We start from the raw sequence: 14,288 nt of genomic DNA, 5'->3' as shown, positions 1-14,288 counted from the left end.
AAGTCTAAATAGATAGAACACGTAGGAGAGTGTAAGGAAGTTTTAAGGGACCTATTGAATCTATTAGAGGCTCAAATGGAGCTAGAAGGAGCTTTGAGATTTTGATTAAGACGTAGAGGACCCATGAGGAGAGTTAATTTTAGAGGAAACTTAACAGGCCTACGAGGACTCTAGGGAAAAGTTCAAATGATTTGATGGTGTAATCGCTAGTGGATTTATTATAGGTCCAGAGGAGCCCTCTCAACTTGATGCTCTTTCTAAAAAATTTTAGTATATATACATAACGCCCTCAATCAAGGAATCAAATGACAATAAAATAAGTAACATATCTATCTTATTAAGAATATCATTTGATATTCCTTGCCGGGATCGTCCTCAACTTTCGTGCAATACAAGTTTGAGATTATCCTTTTTTTTTTTTTTATCATGCACCAAACTCAACAAAGTGATAGAATTGTTGGTGTCAAACAAATAAATAGCAACTCTCGAAGATGCAGTCACAATGTGATCTATAATTAAGCTCTATACGATACAGACAATATGCTTTGCGACAAAAAGTTTGATTAAACAAAAGTTAGAGAAAAATGTTAACTATTTGAGGAAAGATTGTGGCAACTGAACAACTCTCCAAAGACATGAATGCCTTTCAGGGTAAAACTAAAAACAAAACCACGAAAGCTTATATTTAAAATAGACAAAATCATACTAATAGACATATTTGAAAGGATGTTATCCTTGACAAAACTCTATAATTAGTTAAGTGGTATTCAAATTTGTACTTCTCTCTGGCTGAAAATTCACTCTCACGATATGTCAATTAACATGCATTACAAAAGTTTAAATCTTCTACTCCATCCATTTACTATAAAAAGATGAATATACATTCTCATTTCAACTAAAAAAGAAAAACACTAATTATTCATGTATAAGTTACAAGTTTAGATCAAATCTAGTTGATGGGTTTGGAATCTGTGACTTTACTTTAAAAATAAGAATTTGGTATATTTCTAGTTTTGATATATATATATATTTTCAGTTCATCTAACCTCTTCAACTTTACCTTAAGTGGAAAATGCATTTATTATTTATTGAAGTTTATAACTTAGAATGAAATAAACAATATAAAATTTAAATATTAAACTACATTTTTATTTCTATATTTTTCTAATATAAACCATGTCCATTACAAATGAGTTCATCTAAATATATTTAATATTTTTGTGACGTATTTAAAAAATGTTGTCATTGGAAAGATCTATAACTTTTCATATCCCTACCCATAATTAAACTAAAAAACAAAAATAAAAACCATAAAAAAATGGTACTATAATAGATAACGGTTAGCATTAAGACTCCACCTAACAAAATAAATTACAAATTTAATCTTTAAAAACAAAGAATTCTACCAAAACACATTTGTATTTTACGTGTTTAGGTGAGATTATAATTTAGATCAACACTATTTAAAATGTGTTTGATATTATACTTAAAAATAATAAAATTTATTGTAATTACCCATGTAGTAATGTTATTTATTAATGTATTTAGGAACATTTCTAAGTCAATTTTTATTGTTTAATTATTATTTTACAGTATACTAGATTGAGTTTATAACATTTCAGTTATATTCTAAATTCAAATTTTGAATACGAGCAAAACATTAGAAAAAGAAAAAGACATAATTCATATTGCTAACCAAATATACCATTAAATTATTTTTGAAAAAAAAAATGTCCATTCACCTTAATTAACACTGTCTCAATCTTTTATGTCTAGTAAGTTTTAAAAATGTTAAGGGAAAAAATAATTATAAATAATAAAACTAATAAAGAATATTTACATATACATTTAATTTCTAAATGTATATTAATAGTTGGGGTCTATGATGGATGGATTCTAAAAATCCTACCTATATACATAACTATATATTATAAATAACAGGATTACGATGCTTTGATTTTTGTATATAATAAACTCTTTGGAAAATGATAAAGAGAAATATAAAATGAGTTTTATGAACTAATTAAATAATTTTTACGTAGTTTTATTACGCATAAGATATAATAATTGAATATCCTTGGAATTGATTGGCCTGCCTGGGTAGGGTTAAAAAGAAGAACCGACAATGTTGGGTCAGGTCAACCACACAAGGCAAAAACAACGACGTCGTTTCAGCCCCTTGCCGGCAAGATCTGAGGCGAGGGCAATTCCGTCAAATCTCATACTTAACCGTTCAATTCACGCCAGCGTCACATTCTTCACCCGCCCCCTTTTCCCCCTTCTTCGTTCTAACCGTCCTTTATTCATTTCTTCGTTCCTTCTTCACGAAGCTCGCCGTTGAAACTCTTCCTTCGGGGCGATCTCCGGCCGGATCCCAAAATGGCGAACTCACCCTTCCGCCTCCCTTTCCTCCTCCTCCTTCTCGCCCTCCTAGCCTTCTCCTCCACCGCCGAGATCAAATCCCTCAAGATATCCTCCGACAACCGTCCCATGATTCTCTTCGAGAAATTTGGTTTCACTCACACCGGTCAGGTCTCCATTTCCGTCAGTTCCGTCGCTGTTGCTACCTCCCTTGCTGAAACCGATCCTTCTCGTCTTGGATTCTTCCTCTTATCTGAAGAATCGCTTCTTCAGGTTCTTCTCGAGATCCAGCAAAACCCTCAGTTTTGCGTTCTTGATTCCCATTACATCCAACGTCTATTTACCTTCCGGGATCTCTCTCCCCCACCACAGAGCTCGTTTAGTCATTCTTATCCTGTTACTGCCCCCAATGAATACAGTCTTTTCTTCGCTAATTGTGCCCCGGAAACATCGGTTTCTATGCAGGTTCGAACGGAGGTTTTCAATTTGGACCGCGATGGTTCCAAGGATTACCTCTCCGCTGGTCTTACTCAGCTCCCTTCGCTTTATTTTGTGTTTTCTCTTGCCTATCTTGCCTTCTTAGGGCTTTGGATCTATGCGGGTATCACGAATAAGCGAAGCGTTCACAGGATCCACTTGTTGATGGGTGGATTGTTGTTGATGAAAGCGTTGAATCTCATTTGTGCTGCTGAGGATAAGCATTACGTCAAAAATACAGGAACGCCTCATGGTTGGGATGTGTTGTTTTACATCTTTCAGTTTATTCGGGTTGTTTTGCTTTTCACGGTGATTGTTTTGATCGGAACTGGATGGTCCTTTTTGAAGCCGTTTTTGCAAGAGAAGGAGAAGAAGGTGTTGATGATTGTGATCCCACTTCAAGTTTTGGCTAATGTTGCCTCGGTTGTGATCGGCGAGACTGGGCCATTTATTAAGGATTGGGTCACTTGGAATCAGGTTTTCTTGTTGGTGGATATCATATGTTGCTGTGCCATAATTTTCCCCATTGTTTGGTCGATTCGATCTCTGAGAGAAACATCTAAAACCGATGGGAAGGCTGCAAGGAATTTGGCAAAGCTCACTCTTTTCAGGCAGTTCTACATTGTTGTGATTGGATATTTGTATTTTACACGAATTGTTGTTTTCGCACTCAAGACCATTGCAGCATACAAGTATCAATGGGTGAGCAATGCAGCTGAGGAGATTGCAAGCCTTGTCTTTTACATGGTGATGTTCTATATGTTTAGGCCTGTTGAGAGAAATGAATACTTTGTTCTCGACGAGGAAGAAGAAGAAGCTGCAGAGTTGGCTCTGAGGGACGAAGAATTTGAGCTTTGAAATGGGTATTGAAGAGTATTTTTCTAGTTCTTATTGCCATATTTTGCTTCTGCCATACAAATGCAAGTGATATAGCTGATTTACAAATAGAAATTGTTGAAGTCGGGTCTGCTGCTCATTTTGCTGATGTTTTTTCTTTTTGTTTTGCCCTCCTTTCAACTCGTGTAGAAACTTGAAATTGTTCTCTGCTTTTTGTTATCCATGTTTATTTTTCATGTCATGCTATTAGTGACTGCCACTTATAGAGTTCGCTCAAACATGAAATGTTGAAAGCCTCTTTATTCTGTTCCTCTGTTGCTATCTTCTTCTTCTTTTCCTTCTTATGGTTGGAAATCATGAATTAGCAGGCAATTTGGTTAACTTTTGGTCACACTCGTGGTCGAGAATTCATTGGGTCTATCAAATTTGTAGTTGCAGGGGAAGTTAACAAAGCCAAATGGCCTTTTTGTTGCTTGCTGTAGGAAGTGGTATCTATATAATCCTTAACTTCTATCTCTAACTTCCTTTTGTTTTACAATACTATGTGTGCTTGTTATTTCCTAGTTTGGCTTCTCTTTTAATTTTTCCCCTTGAAGGCATGTTTGGGAGTAATTTTACATTCAAAATCACTCTCGAACGCGACTTTAATCCTTTTAAACTCAATTTAATTTTTGGTTTATCTCCTTTAAACACCATCTCTCGTATCATCTTGATTTAAAGTATGTCATGTCAAAATGGATTTTATCCCATCCATTCAAAATCACTCTCAAACATACCCCTAATCTCTTTCGGGTGCAGATTCTTGGTGGTGTGGAAAGTATTTTATTTTGCTCTTCATAGAGTTTTTCCCATTCTGCGGAGTTCTTTTGTTTGTTTTATTTGAGCTGAAAATTGTTCTTGTTTTCTTCCATAAATGGTCGGTGTGGCCACTGGGTTGGTGGTTATTAGCTAGAATAATTTCTGAAACAAGTTTTTACTGTTAAAATCATTTTTCGTCTTTCTATGTTTGAGGCCATATTTAGGTAAGAACAAGCAAGAGGAGGAGTTGATGCTTTTTTTCCTTTTTAGTTCAATAATTTAAGGTTGGAAATTCAAAGCTCGACTGTTAGGATATAAGGTCGTATCAATTACACAAAGATAGATGGATGTTCGTTGCTATTGTCCTTGATAAACTTCGTCTAAATCTTACCGTGTATCTGGAAATCTTATTTCTTAATATGTGGAAAAGGGCAAGGGAGGAAAATGTTAGGTTGAACTACAAATTGAATAATTGTACTTTTTACCTCCTTGTCTATTATTTAGGCTTTGAATTTAACTACATCACGTAGGTGTGAACATTGGATTATGCTTTGATTTATCTTCTGTAGTTATACAAGAAAAGAATTATCCATTGTATCTTGAATTGGTATGAAACAACATTCCAACTTCTAAGGGAAGATATTCTCTGGATTTTTCCAACACTAATACTACTAATTCTTATTCCAAATCAGGAGTGTTTCTAACCATCCTAGGGTTGTTTGGTTGAAGCTTTTATAAATGTATAGATAAATAAGGTTATATTTAGGGATAGTAAGTATATGCATAAAATAGAAGGGAATTTATCGTCTTCCTTGTTTTAGTATTGGGTTATTTCAAGACAAGTTTCTTGATCATTAAAACTAATTAAGCTAATGTAAATAAGATTCGTTGTAAAAATCAATTATAGAGAAAAAAATCTGTTTATAGTAAAATTTGAGAAGATTTCCAAAACTACTTTAGATGGACTGTGAAATGCTTCATTTCTTGTTTTTTAAATCCCAATAGAATTGAAAATAATGTCCATTCAAAGGTCAAACTTTGTTGAATTTCGAAATTCGACTTCTTCATGGTCACTTTCTGGGTTTTCCAGATTTCACTCTTTAAAAAGGTCAAGCACATGCAAAGTATGCAAAGTATGCAAAGTTTACTTATGAATTAAGACATAGCTAGCTTTAGGTATATCTAGAATTTATAAAGCTGAAAATACACTCAAAACAGTTTACTGAGCTAAAATAATTAATTGAAAATACACTCAAAGAGTTTAAGAAGCTAAAATAATAAATGAAGTTTTCAAAGTCTTGGCTAATCTGTGTTATTAACAACAATTTTATTCTCAACTTCAGACCTCCAAACACCACATACTTACTTTAAAATATATTTTTATAATAAAATTTTAAATTTTATCAATGATATTATTAATTTTTATTATTGATAAATTTTAAAGTTTTTGCTATTCTACTTCCTTTTATATATGAAAAAACGAATGCTTATTATATTTAATCTATTTCTTGGTTGAAAAACTTTGAAATGTTGCATTGCAAACACACATAGCATCTACGAAAAGTTCAGTTTTTTTTAATCTTATTGTTTTACATTAATTATCATCCATGTTTTTAGTTTAACAATCACACAGTGGAGAGACTAAACTATATATTTCCTATCAAAAAGTTCATGGTTGGAATCTTTTATTCTCTATTTTAGTAAAAAAAAAATATTTTTTGATGCTTTATATTAAAAAATTTAACTTTTTTATTTTACAAATTTAGTATTTTTAAATTTACTATTTTAAAAATATAAATGACACAAATTTAATTATCATATATTTTGTTTGCTATTTTTATCGAAAGAATTTGTATATTACAAATATGACAAGTAAATAGATATATAAACACAGTATCAAACGGGTAATATTAAGAAGGTACGAGAGAGAGAGAGTTATGAAAAAATAGAAGAAGTTTTAAATTTGTTACTGTTGTATTTTCTTTTCCAGAAAACATTTAAAATTTTATAGGGAAAATCTTTTTATGAAAAAGGAAAATCCAAAGTCGACTTTGGTCTTTAGACGAAGCTTATCTAAAAACTCCGAACACAATGTACCTGGCGGTGGCTCCGCCTCGAGTCACCGTGACTGCCGCTCACCGACCGCATAAAACTAAGACGAAGGATTATAAGACCACTCAAGGCCGGAACATCAACGTAGGGTTTGGGGGAAAACGAAAGGAGGAATTATGGCAGTGCATCGAGGGGTGCGGTGCCTGCTGCAAGCTCGCCAAGGGCCCGTCCTTTGCCGCGCCTGAGGAAATCTTCCAGAATACTTCCGACATAGAGGTTCTTCAATTCATTTCATCATCGGAATTAAATCTCAGCTGGAATTCTTCTAGCATTATACTGTGATTTCTCAGAATAGATTGATATAGATATTTTACTTTATGAATTTCAGCTCTATAAAAGCTTGATTGGCGTAGATGGATGGTGCATTCACTACGAGAAGACCACGCGTAAATGCTCCATTTATGCCGGTAAGTTTTAGCCATCTGCAGCTTCCAGTTGTGATTTCTAATGCTGTACATGAAACATGAGGTTTATGTATATATCCTAACTATTCTCCATTAATTTTCACAGATCGCCCTTATTTTTGCCGGGTAGAGTCTCCTGTGTTTGAGAAGTTATATGGAATCAAAGAAAACAAGTTCAATAAGGCTGCTTGCAGGTCTTCTCATAAAACCTTGTTATCTTTAATTTTGCTTTTTGATAATTCAAGTTTAAGGGTAGTTATAATGCTTTTTTAGTAAGAATTTAAACGTTCGAACTCAATGAAAGGTGCGAGTAGATGCCCGCAGCACTTTGATTTAAGGTCTCTACTTTCAACTGGAGTACGTTGATCAAATGTACAAAATTAAGGACTAAATTCAACCACAAAGAGACGAAAGTAATATTCAAACTTCGAAAAGCTAAGTTGTAGAATAACTGGGATAAAAGGGAGAACAAGCTTAGAAAATTAAGAGGAATGAAAAAAATAATTTACACCCCTTACCTGGTTTGGATCAAAAACCAACATTGCATCTATTTGAACCTTAAACTTTCACAAGTGAATTAATTTAAACCTTCATTGTAATTTATAACTATTTTCACTTTTAAATCAACTGAAGTCCTACTAAAGTCGCTAGGGAAAGCCTCAATGCTTTCTAGGATTACCAAATTCTTGTAAATGCTATGGTTTGGCTAATTCTTCATCTTTTCTTCAGTAGCTGCAGGGACACTATAAAAGCAATCTATGGTTTCTCCTCTAAGGAATTGGAAAACTTCAACAAAGCAGTTCAAAGCTCTTGAATCTGTGTAAAAGGCTCAAAGGTCATATATCTTTCTCATGGATAATTTCAAGTATTCTTATAACATGCTTTTATGTTGATTGAAAATTTGGAATTGCATAGAATATCATCATCCTTTGTACTTTCCCTACCGATCATCTTAAATCACCAATGTATAGGGTTGATTGGAAACTTTTGTCCATACAAACATAACATCACAACAAACTTAACATTTAATGGATGGCCTTAAAACTTCACGTGTGGAATCAATGACAGACTAGCCAAAACACAGTATAGACTCAGCAAAACCTCCTTGGTTATCCTTGATTCATCACAAAGTAGGACACCAATAGGAGGAGGGAGAGAATAAAAGATTTGTAAAAGTAGACATTTTTTAAAAGGTAATTTTTCTTGTAACCTTGCGTGTTTACGTAAAAATATTACTTTTCACAAAGGATAAAGTTGTATTCCTTCTAAAATCACTGAACAACACAACAATAATTACTCTACTATTCATTCACTCACAAATTCTTAACAACCTGTTCATTTCTACAAACATGGTGTGAAGGATTATAGACGCAAGGAAAGAGGATCCTTCTTTTGTTTAAATCATGTATAAAACTGCAAACCAAGCAGATTTTAAAATTGATCAAATCATTCTTGTCATTCTCAAAATTGTTTCGCAACATGTCTTAAATCATTCAAAATCATTTCTTATTTGATTTTACAATTATATAAGTCACTTTCATATAGATTTTGAACATAACAAAAGTGAGATTAATCATTTCAACATTACTTCCAAACATGTCCTTATGTTCCCATTTTCGATTCGGCACATTTATAAAATGAAGTCAAATATTGTTGAAATTTGAAGCCATAAAATGATGTACTAACACAAATTCGTGCAGTGCATGTTCAGGGTCTCAAGGAGCAAGCTTCAATATAACACTGCACTTCAGACGATAAGAGAAATGGTGCATGCCACATGATAGGCACTATGGAGACGGTCTGCACAAAGAATATCTCTATTCTCTTCTCTACTAGAAAGCTAAGAGGAAAAGGAATTCTTATCCCGCAGTTGGAGGCAAATTACTTTCTTCTTCTTCACTCTCAGTGAAAGGAATTAGATAAAGATGCTTTGACAACTAACATGGTTATACCTTTCCCTTTTTTTTATATATATTTTTATGCCTTTTACCCTTCCCCCTGAATAAAGCTGTTAAGAATATTCTCTTGGGTAAGCTAAAAATGTTGGATATCTTAATCCATCCCTTACTTCAAAGATGTTCTAAAAGATGTTAGAACGTACGCCCCGTGTCTTAGTACAGTGTAAGGAGATTGTACGAATGTTTTTCTAGATGGAAATGAACAATATTTCGCATTATTTCACATTGAATGGTTGAAAGAAGAAAAAGAAAATGAGGTAATAGTGTTGAATATCTTGTAAGTTTCCATATACCAGAATCTATATATAGAATAGCTTATATAGTGATTTTGAAGAGAATATGTTTTTTTAGATTAGAATGGAATCCACTACAAATATGGTTCTCTTTTTTCTCCTTTCCAAGTTTATATATAACAGGTAATCTAAGAGCATACCCATTGTCATAGTGTGGCCTTGTCAGAGCTTTGAATGTCAGATATGATTTACAATGGCTCCGACTCCATTGGGCTGCTCATGCTAAATGCAAACGGCTATGACATACCGGAGTTCGGTTTCATGAGCCAACACCAGTCTGATGGAGACCCAATTGGAGACAACCCTGAGAGTGAACAGGCTTACCACAGTTGTTATGGATGGTCGTCGAATGAAGTCAACCCCACCGATCTCTTCTTCAATTGCGAATACCTTTATGGCAATCAAAATGGTTGCATAAACGAGAGTACAACAGAACTCATTCTTTACCAGAATGAGAATCAACTTGAGGATTATAATGGTGATTCTAGAAACTTGTACTATGAATTTTCTTGGGATTGCCTTCGGTTTTGGTTTGGAATTGGGGAAGATGAGCAAGGTCAGGAACGTAATGGGCAAGAATTGACACCTGAAAATGACTGCAGATCAGATGCTTTGGCACTCCTAGAAGCCATCCTTGGGTATTGACACTGCCATATCATTTTTTACTTTTCATCAAGAATGCAATGTAATCAGAGTTCTTTATTTCTTTTCAAATGTTCTTTTACCAGAAATAATAACAAGTTTTCCCGATTTTATTATATCAAAGTATACAAAATCCAGACATTGATTAGAAGAATAATGCAGAAACTTTATGATGTTATTTCTATTCTATCCCAAAGGTAACTGAAAGATTACACAAAATGTGTTGTTAATGCCTCTAACGAAGAGGCCAACTGTTTGAATTTTTCTATTTGAATGTGTTTGAAAAGAATAATAATAATAACATAAAAGAGTGTTTCTGTACATTCGTATCTTTTTCTTTTAGTATACCAACTCTCAAATTACATCGCTAAGGCCCAATTCATCTTCAATGTCATCCCCATCTTCAAAAAGCTTTAGAAACCTGGCTTGATCTTGCTGTCTTCTCTTTTTTTGCCAATATTTGTAACCAACCACCATACCAATAATCAACACGACGGAAGCCACTATACTGATGACTATGATTATAGCAGACTGCATTCCCTTTTCTCCCCCATCCGTAATCGAACTTGTACTGGAACTTGTACTGGTAACTGCAATAATCAAGTAACCAATTTTGGAAAAGAACACATGGACAGGTCGGTAGAGCCACAGTCACAAATTCGTCCAAAATAATTAAAGAAGCAGTAAGCACAAGACTAAATATTCTCTGCGTGTTCCCTCCGAAATTGTGAATTATATAGTTGCATTAATCTAATCTAATCTAATCTAAGTAAAAGAGGCAAAATTAAAAGAAAACAAGAGGTGCAGAATTTGAAGGTTTCTAAAAACAACAGAGCTACGTTTACATCCATGTAAAACAACTCAAATATCCAAGATAGCAAACGAGCAAGGGGATTTGCTGTTGACATTTCAAAATGTAGAAGTATGTAAATGCCAGGAGGAACATCATTAGTAGATGAAGGAAATATGATCATCAGTTTAGAAGGGAACAAATTTCTTCAGAACTTTATAACTCACCAAATTCTCAGATCATAAGCAGTTGAAATCTCCACTTAGGGCCAATGTTTAGATTGGCAGACTTAGAAAGTCAATTTCAACACATTGGAATATGCTGTATGATGGTAATATCAAACATGCTCTTAAGCACTTGGAATTATTTTTCTATATGATTAGAAAGGCAATCTACACAGGCTCTTAATTCGTTGTATGGCGTGCAATATTAATTCATCTAAGCGCAGGGTAGTAAACTATAGTATATTACAACTCACCATTGGAATATGCTGTGCACTTCAAGCATAGAAAAGTGGCATTGAACTCTTTTGGATTGAATCGTACATATTTTCCAGCAGGAGCTGTAAAATCAGATGGACAAAACTCCCATTCTTCAAATACATCATCAGATTTAATACTGTCCTCTTCATAGAACCCACATCGCTTACACTTTTTGCTTTTAAATTCAGTCAATGGCTGAAAACACAGAGATAGTATTTCAATATTGGAACCAAATCAATAATGGTAAATATTGCCATTTGTTAGTGTGTATGTTGTATGCAATCCCCTTTTATCTCTCCATAGAGACACCAGAACATAATTCCTCGCCCTCAATACTTTGATCAAGTTTTTTTCTACACAAAGAGTCCAAAACGTCTTTGTTTTCACTGAAACATCGACTCCTGTTCTATAGCTATGCTATAATCCAATTTGTGTGAAGAACTTCAATCATTACATAATTAGAAGCAAACAGGACAATCTGGTTCCACAAGGTTTTTTGTTCTTTAGGCATGTTTGAAAGTGATTTTGAAATGGTTGTAAAGTCTGTTTGGAAGTAATTTTAAATTTAAATCTAATAAAAGTATAAATCATTTTCAAACGTGCCCTAAGTAATTGGTCCAAGTCAATTTATCCATGCTTAAAATCACTACAAAACTCTAAAACGTGCTTTTCTTCTCTGGATAAAACAATTTAAAATATGCTATGAATTATTCAAAATCAAATTGAATGCTGATGTAATATCAAACATTAAATTGATTTTGAATGATACAACGGCATAATTTTGAGCTCCAGAAAAATGACCAACTCCTAAACATACCCTAGCTCGTTCAAGTGAAATTAGAACACCAAATAAAGTTGACAGGAAAAGAAGAAAAGCTTGGGGAAGCTAAAAAACTGTTCACAACGAACTCATTGAAATACCACAAACCTGCCATGATTCTTCACCATTGAAGCTATATAAAACATGCTCTTTCTGTACATCAGGCAATGTCGTCCTATTTCCCCCTTGACAATGAAAATAAACAGTCGGTTTCGCGGCTAACCACTCGTGCGTCTTGTATATTACAATGGAATCAAGCGTAACAACAGCCGATTCTGCACCCTCTGAAATCATTCCAATATTCAATCCCCAACTTCAAAATTGCAAATAACAACAAACACAAAAACCAAATCGAAGCAATAACAGAAACAAATAAACCACAATTTTATATCTATTTGGAACAAACTTTACCTGAATGGCAACTCAGGAATGTCGAAACAAGAAGAAAAAATGCTGACACTCTGAAATTCAGAGTACACCGAATCGGCATATCGCGAATCAAAATTTTCTGAAAACCCTAATTGTAATTTTCGGTGCGTTGTCGGAACGACGAGATCGAAGAGAAAGGCGGTGAGATAAGGCGGTGGCCGACGGCGGAAGTTTTAAAACTCTGATTCAATGATACGGAAGGTTCGAGGTTATGGCGATTTGGCTCCTTTGCGTGCGAATGGACCTGTGGGGTTGTGGAAGAACTGGGGGATTTTGTGTCTGTGACACGCTTACACCAACCAATAAGTGATAACGAGCCAGATTTGTGCCACGTGTTGAGATGTCCACGTCATTAGGTGAGGGTGGTGGCGTGGCGTAATCTAGAAGGCTATGATTTGGAGCAATAACGGAATGCTATCTGCCGTCGATTGGTCGGTCCTACTATGGAACTGCTGTATTGGATTATGTCTCGTTTGAATGATGTTTGTAAGTTTGACTTTTATTTTTTTTATAATATCTATGTTGACAATTTTATATTAATTTAATAAATGAGAATTTCTTCATGTGAAAGAAAATAAAATAAAAAAATTGAAAAATAAATACTTAGAAAAAAAAACTCATCATCTTCAATATTTTGTCAAATTTTATATTTAGACCAAGATGTGAGCAATATCTATTTTATATTTTATATCTATTTTTTAAAATTGATGTTATAAGTAAAATATATGAAAATTGCTTATACTTACCCACCAATTTAAAGAATAGGTGTGTTGTCCATTAGGTGAATCAAATTAGCTATGTTTTTATGATTTTCGTAATAAAAAAAAATTAAATTTTATTAACTCAAAGTTAAAAATAAATTTTGACAGTTTGTTTTCTTCCTTAAAGACGATGTGCTCATACGTGAGCAAAAACATGAAGTTTATACTATCGATATCAAATTCAAATATTTGATTATCTCACTTCACGAACTTAATAGGAAAAAAAGTCAAGGTGTATAGTGAAAACACATCTACTTTGACATACTCAAAAATTCGAATAAAAATTGCTTCTCTTGACATAATTCACAAATTTATGAAAAATGTCATTTAAATCCACTGAAAATTAACATCTCAGACTAATCAATACGTAAATTTAAATCTTTGATTTGTATAACAATATATGACCAACATTTTCCAAATAAGTTGAGATAACAAAAAAAAAATGAAAACATTAAAGTCTTTTAAATGAGCGAAGCACTGAAGTTATACACACTTCGGTCATTGAACCATCAATACAATTAATCGTAATTCATCAAACTTATAATTTCTTAGTTGATAGATAATTTAACATGATAAGTTATAGTACGAAATGATCCACGTTAAACATAAATAGAAAGGTGTTAAATGATATAACATTACATTTACTTTCATCATCAACTTAAACTTTTAAGTCAGCTAGTGATTTAATCATTTGAATGTCCAAACCTTTCTAAAAGGATTATAGAGTTTCCATATCAATGTAACAAAATCTAAAAGTTTGTATAGAAATGATAGTAACAATAAAACCTAAAACAAAACAAGTCATATATACCCATCTCTAATTTAATTACTACTAACATCATTTACTATTATGATTATTATTATCATTTAAGGTCCATAAATAATCATACGATAACAACAAATTGAGACAGAATTGTCAAAAGTATTAATTTTGACAAAATATTTATAATATATAACAAAATTTTCAGATTCTATCAATAATAGACATGGATAACAATTTTGTTACTAAATATTTTAACTTATTTTGCTATTTTTAAAAATGTTATTTATTATATTTCGGGATAAACACTATCTTTTACCATTATTTTGGTTAAAAAGATATAATGAATTATAATTAGCAACAA

General features: G+C 33.1%; 3 protein-coding genes across 4 annotated transcripts; 2 read left to right on the top strand and 1 right to left on the bottom strand.

Annotated features, from left to right (window-relative positions):
* Positions 1 to 2,246: 2,246 nt before the first annotated feature.
* LOC101219967 (protein CANDIDATE G-PROTEIN COUPLED RECEPTOR 7) lies at positions 2,247 to 3,988 on the top strand. Its single transcript, XM_004142046.3, has one exon. It carries the CDS (start codon positions 2,380 to 2,382, stop codon positions 3,694 to 3,696), a length of 1,317 nt encoding a protein of 438 aa, XP_004142094.1. The 5' UTR covers positions 2,247 to 2,379; the 3' UTR covers positions 3,697 to 3,988.
* A 2,453-nt stretch (positions 3,989 to 6,441) lies between these two features.
* LOC101220204 lies at positions 6,442 to 9,170 on the top strand. Of its 2 annotated transcripts, none has more exons than XM_011655307.2 (5): positions 6,442 to 6,801; positions 6,914 to 6,992; positions 7,096 to 7,183; positions 7,719 to 7,824; positions 8,701 to 9,170. In XM_011655307.2, exons 1-4 carry the CDS (start codon positions 6,565 to 6,567, stop codon positions 7,801 to 7,803), a joined length of 489 nt encoding a protein of 162 aa, XP_011653609.1. In that variant the 5' UTR covers positions 6,442 to 6,564; the 3' UTR covers positions 7,804 to 7,824; positions 8,701 to 9,170. The 2 variants fall into 2 exon arrangements, with proteins under 2 accessions (XP_011653609.1, XP_004142095.1); XM_004142047.3 differs by having other exon boundaries at positions 6,443 to 6,801; positions 8,690 to 9,170.
* Positions 9,171 to 10,039: 869 nt separating this feature from the next.
* Positions 10,040 to 12,679, bottom strand: LOC101220441. Its single transcript, XM_004142048.3, has 4 exons — positions 12,386 to 12,679; positions 12,083 to 12,258; positions 11,151 to 11,349; positions 10,040 to 10,472 (listed from the first exon to the last, which is right to left on the bottom strand). The coding sequence occupies exons 1-4, from the start codon at positions 12,462 to 12,464 to the stop codon at positions 10,237 to 10,239; spliced, it is 690 nt and encodes a 229-aa protein (XP_004142096.1). The 5' UTR covers positions 12,465 to 12,679; the 3' UTR covers positions 10,040 to 10,236.
* Positions 12,680 to 14,288: the final 1,609 nt, after the last annotated feature.

This window comes from Cucumis sativus, chromosome 4, assembly GCF_000004075.3.
Source record: "Cucumis sativus cultivar 9930 chromosome 4, Cucumber_9930_V3, whole genome shotgun sequence".
In the NCBI taxonomy this organism is placed as follows: Eukaryota; Viridiplantae; Streptophyta; class Magnoliopsida; order Cucurbitales; family Cucurbitaceae; genus Cucumis; species Cucumis sativus.
Note: the sequence above shows the minus strand (reverse complement) of the source record. Positions and strands in the feature narration are given on the sequence as shown.

What these genes read in the sequence shown, in the direction of transcription:
- LOC101219967 (XM_004142046.3), top strand. Translation starts at nt 2,380, where the DNA reads ATGGCGAACTCACCCTTCCGCCTCCCTTTCCTCCTCCTCCTTCTCGCC.
- LOC101220204 (XM_011655307.2), top strand. Translation starts at nt 6,565, where the DNA reads ATGTACCTGGCGGTGGCTCCGCCTCGAGTCACCGTGACTGCCGCTCAC. An exon ending in AGAATACTTCCGACATAGAG is followed by an intron (nt 6,802 to 6,913) that starts GTTCTTCAATTC and finishes TATGAATTTCAG; the next exon opens with CTCTATAAAAGCTTGATTGG. An exon ending in TTCAATAAGGCTGCTTGCAG is followed by an intron (nt 7,184 to 7,718) that starts GTCTTCTCATAA and finishes TCTTTTCTTCAG; the next exon opens with TAGCTGCAGGGACACTATAA.
- LOC101220441 (XM_004142048.3), bottom strand. Translation starts at nt 12,464, where the DNA reads ATGCCGATTCGGTGTACTCTGAATTTCAGAGTGTCAGCATTTTTTCTT. An exon ending in ATGGTGAAGAATCATGGCAG is followed by an intron (nt 11,350 to 12,082) that starts GTTTGTGGTATT and finishes CTGTGTTTTCAG; the next exon opens with CCATTGACTGAATTTAAAAG. An exon ending in GTGCACAGCATATTCCAATG is followed by an intron (nt 10,473 to 11,150) that starts GTGAGTTGTAAT and finishes TGATTATTGCAG; the next exon opens with TTACCAGTACAAGTTCCAGT.